General features: G+C 38.1%; 2 protein-coding genes across 12 annotated transcripts in view; one reads left to right on the top strand and one right to left on the bottom strand.

Annotated features, from left to right (window-relative positions):
- The window catches only part of NDUFAF5 (NADH:ubiquinone oxidoreductase complex assembly factor 5), a 28877-nt gene extending 15684 nt beyond the window's left edge, over positions 1–13193 (bottom strand). For 8 of the 11 annotated variants that reach the window (XR_006606291.1, XR_006606293.1, XR_006606294.1 and 5 more), the window contains exons 1-6: positions 12904–13193; positions 10271–10311; positions 6431–6494; positions 3215–3262; positions 2016–2119; positions 422–461 (exon numbers count right to left, since the gene is read on the bottom strand). Coding sequence is in view for 5 of the 11 variants with exons in the window: in XM_045078423.1 (XP_044934358.1) it covers positions 422–461; positions 2016–2119; positions 3215–3262; positions 6431–6494; positions 10271–10311; positions 12904–13125 (519 nt within the window). In the remaining 6 variants the exon portion in view is untranslated. Of the gene's footprint in view, positions 1–421; positions 462–2015; positions 2120–3214; positions 3263–6430; positions 6495–10270; positions 10312–12903 lie in introns of those variants that run through there. The other 3 variants (XM_004754204.3, XM_013057093.2, XM_045078425.1) reach the window with 3 other exon arrangements.
- A 26-nt stretch (positions 13194–13219) lies between these two features.
- The window catches only part of ESF1 (ESF1 nucleolar pre-rRNA processing protein homolog), a 61736-nt gene continuing 60952 nt past the window's right edge, over positions 13220–14003 (top strand). Inside the window, exon 1 of the mRNA XM_004754205.3 lies at positions 13220–13321. The gene's annotated coding sequence lies outside the window, so the exon portion shown is untranslated. The remainder of the gene's footprint in view (positions 13322–14003) is intronic.

Here is a 14003-nt window from a genome sequence, read left to right as displayed (position 1 = left end):
TCACACTAATTATAAGCTGCAGGGAAGACACAAATATGAAGAAATAGTATCCTCCCCACACAAAACTTATAGACAATTAAGAAAAGGGATCCACATAGGAAATGTCTTATATCAATGTGATGTCAATATTATTTTGTCCAAGTTATTTTGTATGACTTTTCATAAATATTTGAAACATCTCCATAATTAGATTTCTTCAATTCCTAGACAAGGGAGTCACTCAATGTACTTCTTAATATGCCAAAAAGCACCAACTATATCTGGCCCCTAGAAGATAATAAATATTTGATTTGGTTCCATTTCCAACTGTCAAAAGCATAAAATGGAAAATATCTGAAGTTTCTGGTAAAAAGTAGAAATATTTAGAAGTTTCTACTAATAAAATAACACAGGCTATTAGAATCAACATTAAGTTTCTTACCTGTTCAAGCGCTCTAGGAAGGTCATTCACCCAGTGTAAACTAGAATATTAATAACATATTGCTTTTAGCTTAATTCATGTAATTAATTGGTATAATTATCACTCCTATAAATAAAAGCCAACAAAAAGATATTAATTTTGAAGTGTGAAGTTGCATATCAAAATTCACTGACTGTTTTCATATAAGTTTTAAAGTAAAAAATATTCCTAGGGGAAAACCTTCCTTCTATGACACTAGAAAATGTGACAGTACTATAAATACTACAAAGCGTTTAGAACTTAATTTAGTAAATCTCTTGCATTTTATTTTGCCTCTTTCACCCCCTACCAGTGTGTGGTGATATGTGATGGCAAGAATCACAGTCTCTGTAGAGTATGGTCATACTTTCCTGACAGAAGTGGCATCCTCTTATACTGACATCCAGGATAGCACTGAATACCCATTTCAAACCATACTATGTTAAGATCACATTTATCTTTCATAATGCTTTTTAGTAATTATTAGGTAGTTTAAAAATGAAGAAGGTCATACCACAAGCTCTATCATACTTATGGGGAAACTGAAAGCAACAGAATTAGATATTTGCAAACAGCAAGTAGAAGAGCCAAAACTCATTCCTACTCCCCGTCCAGGACTCATTCCCTTAGACCAACATTCTTTATAATGTTTTTCATTTCCTGATAGAATGTACTTTTCTAAATTTGCTTAGCATACCTTAAAAAGCATGGAAGAAATTACAAACTCACTGAAGAAAAAGCTAGAGTACGACTCTCCCAGTCTGGGAATGAGGGGTTCCTGGGAGATAGGCCTTTCAGTGCTAACACTACCAAAGTCTTAGGTGAACCACAATGACTGGTCACCCTAAAAACAGCTATCAAAAGGGCTGTGTTGACATGAAGAGCATGTTGAATTTTTGTAAGAAAATATGACTATAAAATGAGGTAGGGGAAATAAAGTTACATACAAACTATTACTGCTGAGTTGTTTGAGGACAGGATCTCCGTCCGGACTCATTTGTGTATTTCCCTAAAGCATCAAGCTCAGAGCCTCACATATTACAAACTATTCAATAAATATTAATATGTTTATGTAATCAATGTGGAGGGGACATGGTAGGAAGCACAAATGGGAAAACATAACCTTAAGGACTATATTTCTGTGTGAAGAAAAATTGAAGTTGAAGGAAATACTAGCTTTTCCTTATTGGCCAAGATGAATTTCTAAGACTGCACTAATATTTGAATGCTGGAGCCAGTATTCTCTTTCCAAATCCTGCCTCCATCAATATGGATACTAAGTTATGTATACTGAAACTCTTCTATCACAGATGAGCTTCACCAAATTGAAAAAAAGTTGTGGAGAAAAAAGTTAAGGTAATATACCATATCAACTCCACTAGGGAGCATATAATTCGTTATTCTTTCCCAGAGAAATCTTATAGTTTATAACATAAGAAAACTGGTCTGTGACTTAAAAAAAAATTATTAAGAATTTACTTCATTATTTTTTATTTACCCCATAATATTAAAACTGTACATCATAAATTATTTATTTATAACATACATTTTTAGGAAGTACAAACAGATTACCAACCTTAAACTGCTAACCACCAAGTCAAATGTATTTTCTCTGAAGGGAAGGAACTCTTCATCAGCTAAAATGCTGACAGTAGGAATTTCCATTTCTATGATATTTTTCTAGTGGTTAAAAAATAAAAATTCAAAATAGATTCATATAGAATCTCAGTTACTAATGCAATCATTGTTAAATTTAAGTCAATGTCATATTTACTTGGCAGTTTCTATTCCTTCCCAAAAAAAAGCCACAAAAAAGCTCAAGAAGTATTTCTTTTTTTTTTTAAATATATATATATATATTTTTAATTTATTTGACAGAGATCACAAGTAGGCAGAGAAGCAGAAGCAGGCAGGGAGAGAGGAGGAAGCAGGCTCCCTGCTGAGCAGAGAGTCCAATGCGGGGCTCGATCCCAGGATCCTGGGATCATGACCTGAGCTGAAGGCAGAGGCTTTAAACCACTGAGCCACCCAGGTGCCCCTCTTTTTTTGTTTTTTTTTTTTAAAGATTATTTATTTATTTGACAGAGAGAGAGAAAGAGTTTGAGGGAGGGAACACAAGCACAGGGAGCAGGAGAGGGAAAAGCAGGCTTCCTGCTGAGCAGGGAGCCAGATGCTGGGCTCAATCCTAAAACCCTTTATTCTTTCTAATGGCAGTCTGATGTATATCAAAAATTTAAAGATGAACATCAATGAATCTGTAAATTCTACTAGTAGGAATTTATTTCCAGGGAGAAAAAGAAATCAAATGTACCAAGTTGCTTTATATAAGGATGTTCTTTACAGTATCAGTTATTAAGAAAACAGACATATAGCTGCCCTTCAATAGAAATTTAGCTTAATAAACCATGGAATATTCTTATATTGGAATACTATATAGCCATTTAAAAAGGTGGAATTTGGGTTTATATGTATCATTTGCTGATATAAAAGAATGATACCCTGTGAAAAACATGGCATGTTACCTGTATAAAATTATATGTTGGGAGACAGTTATACATCTGCAAAGGTGAAGATCAAAATGTCACCCGTGGTTGCCCCTGAAGGGTGGAACCAGGGATGATATTTTCTTTCCCCTTTACATTTCCTGTATTGTTTCATTCTTTATATGTATTATATATAATCAGGAAAAAAAAAACTATTTTCATTTTGAAGGAAATAAAAAACTAAAAATAAAACCAAGAGATCAGAAATCATGACTGTTATAAGGGTACCTACCAAAGCATTTTCTGCAATGTCTACTTGAAAAAACTTTCCAACAGTTTCCTGCAATTGAATAAAGTTAATCAGGTAAGACAAAACAAACAAAAAGCCACTGACAAAACAAAATAACTGCTGAAATTGCTAAAGGAGAAAGTGGCAATCATAGAGTCATTTTGAGCTTTGTAAGGGTATTTTTCTGCAATAAAACCAGTATAGTAAACTATTAGCTTTAATAACATATAGGAAGTTACACAGATTTGAATAAATGCAATCATGCCTATATTTAACACATTTAACTATATTTAAAAAATACACAACATATGTATGAGTAATCAGCCTCTTCAGTTCACGTCACTGGATTAAGGCTTATGTGTTAACTTTTCCATAGCACAACAGGCTGAGAGTTGGTCTCCACTCCTGGGCCACAAAAGACCTGGACCTTTCAGTTGTTCATTCAAAGAGTTTACAAAGAGTAAAGAAAGACTTAATAAATGCAGACACTTGGGGAGAAGGGGAACTCACTGGTTTCATTTTTCCCTGTTTCATCTCTCCTTTCTTTCTTCCGAGAGCCCTGCACCATTTCTTTCCCAGAATAACATTTTCCACTATGCTCTTTTCTCCAGGATTCTGCTGCCCCCATCATCATCTCTATCAAACTTCCATCTCTGTCTTCTGTGTCTCCTTCCCTTACCTTGAAACAGGCATAAGCCTCCCAATCTCTCCTCACCTCTACCTTCTAGTTGTTCTGTTTGCAATCTACAACTCCAATCTCAATGTTTTTCTCCTTAATTCTTCGTAATCTATTCCAACTTTCACTGTTCTAACAACACTATTTACAAACACTATTAACAACCTAATCAACTACAACAGCATGTCTGCTCTCAGTCCTACTTTACTTGACCTCTCTCAAGTCCAGCACTGTTGGTGGTCTCCTAGAAACATCTTCAGTACTTTCTACTCTGCCTCCCCTCTTTCTAATCCTTTCCACTTCATGCACACCCCCTTCTTAAAGACCTTTCTTGCCCACAACTTGGAAAGGGTACCCTATTATTGCCTGGTCACTGCTAACTAGTCAAGTGCAACTGGTGTGCAAGTGAATGTTTAACTACAGGCCTCAAAAAAAAAAAAAAAAAGTCCCCTGAGTTGTAGTGTTTGCCAGTTTCTGTGGTGTAATTCCTGTTCATTCTCCCACCCCCAGAAACAATTGTGGATGGTTCTTTTCTATATGCTTCTCAAGTAAGCTTATATTCCCATGGCTTCAGTTATCACCTCTGATAGGCTTCCAAATAAGAACAATAGCCTCCACGTAACCTTGTCTCACTTTATCCTGTTGCTAACCTTTGGAGATAGGTATTACTGCTCACATTTTACAGCAACTGAAGTCTGGAGAAGTTGGGTAACTGGCCCAACAGTATATAGTCAGTAAGTGGCAGAGCAGAATTTGAAATCCCTAACTGTCCAAGTTCAAGTCAGTGCTCTTAACCTCAACATCCCAATTCCAGTTCTACATTTCCAGCTACCTGTCAGACATTAACGCTAAAAACAGTCCACTGTTACCTCAAACGTAACATATTTAAAATGGGAAATTCCCGGGCTCCTTGCCCCACTACATCCCCTGACTTTTTCCAGTCACTGAAGTAACTTCAAAGTTATCTTGCATTTATTCATGCAATATTAACTTAACAAATCTTCACTGTGTATTCTAGGTATTGAGAACTTAGCAGTGACCACAAATGAGCAAGACTATGGCGTTTATATTCCAGTAAGAAAAGAGAGACACCAATTAAACAAACATATATCAGATGCCAATAAATAAGTGGAAATAAGCTATGGAAAGAGGGAAATACCCAGTGGTGAGTGGGGACCCTATTTTATAGAACAGTCAGGAAAGGAATCTTTGATGAAGAGTCATTTGAGCAAAGACCTGAAACAGGTAAAGAAGTAAGCCACCCAGATATCATGAGGAAGAACAGAGAACAACAAGTATAATGCAAAGCCCTGGCCAGTTTGAGAGACAGAGAGAAGGTCAGGGTTGCTGTAAGTAAGGAACCAGGGTAAGGACATAAGGCCAGATAAATGTTAGGGGAGCCAGATCACTGAGGGTCTTATGGATTAAGAATCTGGATTATTACTGAATTAGAGGAGAAGCCAACAGCTCTGAGCAGAGGGCTGGCAATGAAATGACTTGTGCTTTAAAAAATTACTTTGCTGTGAGAATGGACAGCTGAGGGCGAGGGTAGAAGCAGGGAGACCAGTAAGGAGGCTACTGCAGTATAGACCAATATGATAATAATGAAAGTAGTAGGAAGTGGTAGTTACAGATATATTTTGAAATCCAAGTAATATTTGTTGATGGATTCAATGTGGGAGGTGAGGACAGAAGAGGCATCAATGAACAAGTTTTCTGGCCTGATCAACTAGAAGAATAGATTTGCCCTGTCCATGACAACAGTGTTTTGGGAGCTTCTCATACCCTACGCCTACCAGCCTAGCCCAAGTGTATGTTTTTGTTGAAGTAGATTCAATATAGAAAGCCCACTGTAATCTGTTGTCCAACACAGTGTCACATATACAGGAGCTAAGATGATAAACAAATGTCTTTATTGTCTGAATTAGAAAATGCAAAATAAAATGGTATAAGCCTTAAAAAAGATACTTATATACAATCACATAGAAATATTTCTAATAACAATATTAATATTTTTCTCAGATAAAAGATTAGCTTAATAATATTTTCCAAATGAATGTCAATCTGATTTTACTTGAAGTATCAAAAACATTTGCACAAAATGAGAATGAAGAGCAACAGATCTCATACAGATTTAAAGAAATTTTAAGTAGGAATCACTGTATAAAGCAGATTGAAAAAAAAACCCACTTTAAGAAAAAAATACTTAGGAGGAGACACAAAACAACCATTGGCTCACCATTTTTTAAAAATTTAGTGATTTTGATAAAATCTAAATATGAGGGGCATCTGGGTGGCTCAGTGGGTTAACCCTCTGCCTTCAGCCCAGGTCAGGATCCCAGGATCCTGGGATTGAGCCCCACATCATGCTCTCTGCTCAGCCTCTTTCTGCCTGCCTCTCTGCCTACTTGTGATCTCTGGTAAATAAATTAAAAAAACAAAAAACAAAAACTAAATATGATACAAACTGAACTAAGGAAGACTTTCTTTAACAACAGTCAATTTTATTTCTTAAGGTAAATTAAGTCACTGAATAGATATACCTTATTCAAATGTTGTGCTATGTATCCTCTTCCACAACCAACATCCAAAGCAAGGGAAAAATTTCTAAAAAATAGACACAGAAGTTATATTTTATCTGTAATAACACAGTCTACAGAACAATTACTAAAACTGATTTTTCTTAAGTAAAAACATTTTAATGAACACAACTTTCAAAAAGTTACACCATCTGCCTTTTCTGCCTCACCTTATAAGCTGTTTCTACCAGAGAACATATTAAAGGAGCAAGTCTATCTGTTCCAGACATTCACAGGACCTCACAGTCAACTGGCTTCCCATGAGGTTGGTCCATGATGTGGATTCAAAGAACAAATTTAGTGGTGATATTTTAATTTAATTACACAAATAAAGAATGAAAAGAAGCTAACATAAGTTAACATGAAAATATCAGCATAGCTGTCAGGAACGTAATGATCCCTTTTTCTCAAATTTGTCGAGGCAGCAGATAACTTAAAATCATGTAAAATACCGTGAAATACTAATATGTTAAAATAAAAAACAAAACAAAACACCAACTAAATAGTAGCTAACTTTTACTAAAATCATAGCAGGTTTAAAGCAATATGCTAAGGGTTCAAAGTAAGTCAACCCAAGGTCACTCAACTAATAAGCAGTAATCAGAACTTGAATTCAGTTAGTCAGAATCCTGAACCAGAATTTTTTTTTATTAACATATGTAATGTATTATTAGCCACAGGGGTACAGATCTGCCAATCATCAGTCTTACACAATCCACAGCACTCACCATAGCACATACTCTCCCCAATGTCCATATCTTAGCCACCCTATCCCTCCCTGCCCACCCCCAGCAATCTTCAGTTTGTTTTTTGAGATTAAGAGTCTCTTATGGTCTGTCTCCCTCCCAGTTCCCATCTTGTTTCATTTTTTCCCTCCCTATCTCCCATAACCCCCTCCCTGTCTCTCAAATTCCTCTTATCAGAAAGATCATACAATAGTTGTCTTTCTCTGATTGACTTATTTCACTCGGCATAATACCCTCTAGGTTCCATCCCCGTTGTTGCAAATGGCAGGATTTCGGGTTTTTTGATGGCTGCATAGTATTCCAGTGTGTGTGTGTGTGTGTGTGTGTGTGTACCACATCTTCTTTATCCATTCATCTGTTGATGGACATCTAGGTTCTTTCCATAGTTTGGTTATTGTGGACATTGCTGCTATAAACATTCAGGTGCACAGACCTCTTCGGATCACTACATTTGTATCTTTAGGGTAAATACCCAGTGGTGTGATTGCTGGGTCATAGGGTAGCTCTATTTTCAACTTTTTCAGGAACCTCCATACTGTTTTCCAGAGTGGCTGCACCAGCTTGCAATCCCACCAACAGTGTAGAAGGGCTCCCCTTTCTTTGCATCCTCAACAACATCTGTTGTTTTCTGACTGGTTAAGTTTAGCTATTCTGACTGGTGTGAGATGGTATCTCACTGTGCTAAACGAGAATTATTATCTCCCATACTACATTGCCTCCTCTAAGTATATGTTATACAAAACCAGTTCATACATCTAGTTGTAAGCCAAATTCATTGACAAGAAAACTTAAAAGTTTTATCCACTAATAACATTTTTTCTACTGGAACCAAAATTAGGAGTCCTTTTTCAATTTCTGTTAAAAACTTATGTCAAAAATATAGAACACCAGAGAACTGGTAGTGAGAAAGAACCATTTACTTACATAACACCCTCTATCTTGGTTGTGAACACAGGCAGTATGACATGATAAAAGTATACAAGCTTTGGGATCGGAAAGACAAGATTTAGAATTCTGAGCCTGCAATTTACTGGCTCTGTGACCATGGACAAGTGATTTAATCTTACTGAATGTTTCCCCATCTATAAGATTAAATCACTTGTCTATAAAATGAAAAAGTTACTACCTCCCTCAAGAGAATTTTATGAAATGGTGCATTTAAAGTATCTAGCACAGTACAAATGCTCAACAAAAGTTAGTTATGAGTTATTTTTATCACAGATTATAACACTTCTTTAAAAAGATTTATCCATGAGACAGAGAGTGCGTGCCCGTGTGCAAACAGTGGGGGGACAGGAGGATGCAGATCCCCAGGACCCTGGGATCATGACCTGAGCCAAAGGCAGACACTTAACCTGCTGAGCCACCCAGGAGCCCCCAGTTTATAAAAGTAATTAAATGGACTTCAGATACCACAAAGAAGACACTTAATCTGTGGGGTTAAGTTTTTTTAAGAATAAACAAAAGATCAGTGTGGACAATATAAACTATACTTCATAACAATAGAACATTAGTGCAAGGGCATTTACACTGGTATTTTTTTAGACTGTATTTTTAATAATTTAGTTCTAAAGAGTTAATGTTAGTTTAAAACATGCTTTTAGCCACAATCCCAAGTCTCACTGTAGATCTATGTTTTGCTCAGTACTATGACATAAAAGACTGCAAAATCCATACTAACTTGGAAAATTTATTTCATTTTTATTCAATGGCCTATAATCCAGGCAAATGACTGCAGTACAGAGAGCTAGCTACTTGTTTCATATCCTTAAAATAATGGAACTAATAAAACAGATGAAATGGGGGTGATTATCCGTAACAATGAAGAATTTTTTACCATATGAAATTAATTCATCCCTAAACTCTTTTAAGTAGCAAGAAATCTCTAAAAAATGACTTAGTTTTTGATTTTAAAAAATTCCCCTTTTTATAAACAAATGTAATAAATTCATCCCTTGTTTGTCTAATTTAATGGATGTCTTTAGAAAAAAGAGCACAAAAAAGTGATTTGCTAACATCATAGAACAATCTACAGTAAAGACATTATTTAACTATTATTTATGTGGTTCCTGCCACACATCTATAAACTTGAATTTGTAAAATTTTTGTTATGCCTAATACAGAGCAAAGAATTCATCAAGGTTTTATTTTTTAATAATTTTTTTTTTTAATTTGACAGAGAGAGATCACAAGTAGGCAGAGAGAGAGGAGGAAGCAGGCTCCACTCCGAGCAGAGAGCCCGAAGCGGGACTTAATCCCAGGACCCCGAGATCATGACCTGAGCCGAAGGCAGACGCTTAACCCACTGAGCCACCCAGGCACCCATGGTTTTAATACTTCTTCAAAGTGTTCTCAAATCTGCCACTATATAATTGTCAGAGAAACCTACTGCCATTAACAATACTTAAGATAAAATGGCCAAAGTCTCATGTAATAACCCGAGTGGGGAATGAATCTAGGTAGTCTCTTTCCTTCACTTAGCCAAAGATTCTGTTGTTATTGTAGTTAAATTTTTAAAGCTAGGTTTAGTAAATCTTAAAAATTCACAGGTGGTCAATTTTCATCTTCAGTTTTGGAGCAATGTTTTCATTACTGGCTTTTAGCCAAATGAAACTGAATCAGTCATTCAGGTTCATAAAGAAGCTATGAGCTGAGCTTCTATTCTTTTTTTTTCCAACAAGGGGAAAAAAAGAACACTTGCTCTTCAGACATAAAAAAGGAGCGATCTGGGGTGCCTGGGTGGCTCAGTCAGTTAAGCATCTGCATTTGGCACAGGTCATGATCTCAGGGTCTTGGGATCAAGCCCCACATCAGTCTCCCTGCTCAGTTGGGAGTCTGCTTCTCCCTTTCCCTGTGCTCCTGTTTTTTTTCTTACTCTCTCTCCCAAATTAAAAAAAAAAAAAAAAAAAAGGGAGAGACTTAAGAGTGATTAAAATCACTAATCCCAGTAATAAATTCCTTCAGATTCTGCCATTCAAAACATTAAGCTCTCAACATTCAATCTCTTAAATCTTCAGTCAAAAGTTAATTGCATTTTATTATGATAGTCATCACATACCTCGCTATGTCATACACACGGTCTGCGATCCGACTTCCAACCTGAAGGATTACAAGCAGCAATGATGTATACAAGTTGAACAGGTTTAACAAAGGAGCAACACTTTTTCAGTATTCAATAATCCACAGGTTACTTATGTTTCTACATACTGTTAAGTACTTCTCACTATCCCACTTTCAATTTGACCACAAATTATATAAATCTGACCATAAATTATAAACAAAATAAATTATACTATCCCAGGAAACAAACTGAAGTGAATTACTTCAGAAGTCCATTTAATGAACCCAAGACTAAATATCCATGAATATGTATGTATACGTTGGCCTTTACATTCTATGTTCTATATAAGATTATAAGTATAAGAAGCAACAGAAGCATAACAGATACATTATTGTCCAGAGATATTAGCATGAAGTATATGAAAGTGAAAAAATATTGTTAGCTAGGGTTTATTACAGATCAATGTATAAATGATCAATTAAAAACTCTTATTATTTGAAGACTCATAGGAAATTCTGTGAAACTACTACACAAGTAAGCTGCTTTTCCAAGGAACATGTGCAAATTAGAAAGTCCGTCAGATCTGAAGAACCTGCGCTTCAGGCTATTCTTCCTAGTCCCATCCCAATTTAAAAGAGGCCATAAGGAAAGTGCTTCCTTTTGCCAGGCTAGCTTCATCTGACAGGAGCAAAGATGTGAGAGCCCAAGATTCTTCACATTCCTCTATTCCTTCATAAACACCCCAGAGCTTCTATTAGGACTTGGAAGTTCAGAACATATGTGTACTTGCTTTGGGGGAAAAGAAGGGGAAAGGAAAGAGGTATACCAGAAGTCTTTCCCTGGAGGAGTCTACTTTGTATATCATTCTTATTATGAATAACTTGTTTATTACAAAAAGAACATTCATATACTTCACCTCATTTATTCTAGTTCTACAGATTGATAAGGCCTCAGTCAATTCATAATCTACACACTTTGCTTGGAGAAGAGTGGTTAGAAATATACATCTTCTAAGTATATGTCATTATAAGCCCTAAGAACCAACACAGTCAATCACCTGGTCAGGCCAAACTTGCACAGAGTTCTGTCCAAAGGAGCTCAAAAACTGTTTCTTGCTTTGGCTTTTAAGAGTTCACTACACTTAACATCAATTTTAATTCATTCCCAAAGAAACATTCACTTAGGCCTGAAGTTGGAGCTGTGTGTCCAGAGAGTACAAACCCTCAGTTTCTAGTCCACTTGGGCAGAGGAAGAGGTCTTTCAAACGAGTATAAATCAGAGATCTTAATTTATCTTAATTAATTTTCCTAAAACATAAACCAGATCCCATCATCCCACTACTTAAAGACATCCAGGCGCTCAACAGGCTAGGAGTGCCCAGATGGTTCAGTCGGTTAAAAGACTGACTCTTGATATTTGGCTCCAGTAATGATCTCAGGGTTGTGAGATCAAGCCCCAGGGTTGATTTTCCACCCCCTATCCCCAAAACCAAAACCAAAAAACCATTCAACAGGTTCACATTCCTCTAGAGCAGGGCTGACCAACAGAAAAACAATGAGAACAATATATGTCACTTTTAAAAAGTAAAAAGGAACAGGAGAGATTATTTTTCACATATTTTACTTAACACAATATATCAAAACTACCATTTCTTTTTTTAAAAAAATATTTTATTTCTTTGACACAAAGAGGGATCACAAGTAGGCAGAGAGAAAGGGGGAAGCAGGTTACCTGCTAAGCAGAGAGCCCGTTCTGGGGCTTGATCCCAGGACCCTGAGATAATGCCATGAGGCGAGGGCAGAGGCTTAACCCACTGAGCCACCCAAGCGCCCCTCAAAACTACAATTTCAACAGGTAATCAAGATTTTTAAAAATCTACTAATGGAATATTTTGCATCCTTTTTTCACACTAAGTTACTGAAATCCAGTGCATTTTACAGATGCATTGCATCTCAATTGGACTAGCTATATTTCAAGCACTCAATAGCCACATGTGGCCAATGATTATCATACTGACTGGGCAGTTCAGCTGGACGAGAAAATCCAAAGTTCCTATCTTCTACTGCCCTAATAACCTGCGCCCCTCCCTGACCTCCTCTCCCACTCTCTCCTTCACCGAAGCTTCAGTAGAGACCTCAATAAGGTCCTTTCCGCCTCAGAAACTCTTCTTCCCTTTGCTTAAAGGCTATTCCCTCCAGATCTTAGCTTGCCTAATTCCTCATCATGTCGTCTGCCTGAGCGGCCTTCTCTGACCATCGCAGTCATTATACCACTTCACTTAAGCACCTCACCTTACTTCTTTGGCTGAAATTACATTTCTTGTTCACCGACGCCCACAAGAATGAAATTTCCTGAAGGTAGCGGTCTTATTCTGCCCATGGCAGAGGTGTAACTGAAGCAATATTTGCTGTGAGTGAGTGAATGGATGAATGGATGAATGAATAGCAACGTACAAATAACCTCACCCACCCGCTCAGTGATTACGGTAGACGCAGGCAGGGCAGCTGCTCAAGGTCATCCGGCGAGATGGGGCGAAGTGGGTTCAGGTGGGGTCGGCTGGGGCTTGGCCGGAGCCCCTCATCCGGCGCCAAAGCTAGGGGCCGTCCTCTCCCACTGCCCCGCGGACTTACCTCCTCTTTCAGGTAGTCAAACTTCATCGGCTCAGGCTGCCGGGCCGCCCAGTTTTTCTGTTTCCTCTTCAAATCCCGATCGAAGATATTTAGGGCTCTCGTCGAGGTGCTGCCTGGGGAAGAAATGCCGGACGCGACCTCCCTGAGGCCGAGGTTCTTTACTGGGACCCCAGCCGCGGGAGATCGCATTCTCAAGACCCAAAGACCACCAAGCCGCAGCATGTCCGGCTGAGACGCCACTTATCGGCGCACTTATCTTGCGCATGCGCCACCGCGTCTCCCGCGCCTGCGCCGAAGATCGCTGCAGAAAGGAAAGGGGAGGTAGTTTGGCCGGCCTCTCTTGCCATCACGGCGAAGCGTCACGCAGAGGATTGTGGGTGTGGGTCGCACGTGAGACTCGGCGAGAACTCGGGGGGAGGTGAGTGGATTTCGATTTCTAGAAGATGGGCTGTGGAGAGTCCCGAACCGGTTTTTGACAGGGTCTTCTTTGGATTCATGAGGGGTTGCGCTCTTTTTCTTTCCCATTCCGGTCTCATTTTTCAGACTTTTTGGTCCTCGCCAGGGTCTTGTCGAGGGGCCTCAGCCCAGTAGCTGTGCCTTGAGGTTTGGGCTTGGAAAGGAGATCGCCGTTCTAGGACCACCCTGGTGTTCTCTGCCTTAGAGGGTTGTTAGAGGGGACAGTGAAGGTGGGCGTCGGAAGGTGAGGTCAGGTCATCCATCTCTGAATATCTAACGTTTATCGAATGCTTTTGTTGTAAACATTTATATGCATTGCCACTCACAGTTGGATGAGATGGTACCTGCCTCGGTCCCTAACTGTTTAGAGGGTTAAATGCTTCATGTATAAGTGCATTATTGAAACCTGTGTGTCTTTTTTTTTTTTTTTTTTTTTGATTTATAAAAATTGTTTTCAAATTTAAGTAAAAATTCAAGGCTTGTTTTCAGAACAAAGCACTGCTATTGCTACCCTGCTTGATCAGTTCCTTTTTGTTAATGATAGTCAACGACTCTGGGGATGCCTGGGTGGCTCATCGGTTAAGGGTCTGCCTTCGGCTTCGTGGTGATCCCACGATCCTGGGATCGAATTCCCCATGGGCCCC

This window comes from Mustela putorius, unplaced genomic scaffold, assembly GCF_011764305.1.
Source record: "Mustela putorius furo isolate JIRA1106 unplaced genomic scaffold, ASM1176430v1.1 tig00000253_pilon_pilon_pilon, whole genome shotgun sequence".
NCBI lineage: Eukaryota > Metazoa > Chordata > Mammalia > Carnivora > Mustelidae > Mustela > Mustela putorius.
The sequence above is the reverse complement of the archived record's forward strand: the minus strand, read 5'-3'. Positions and strand labels throughout refer to the sequence as shown.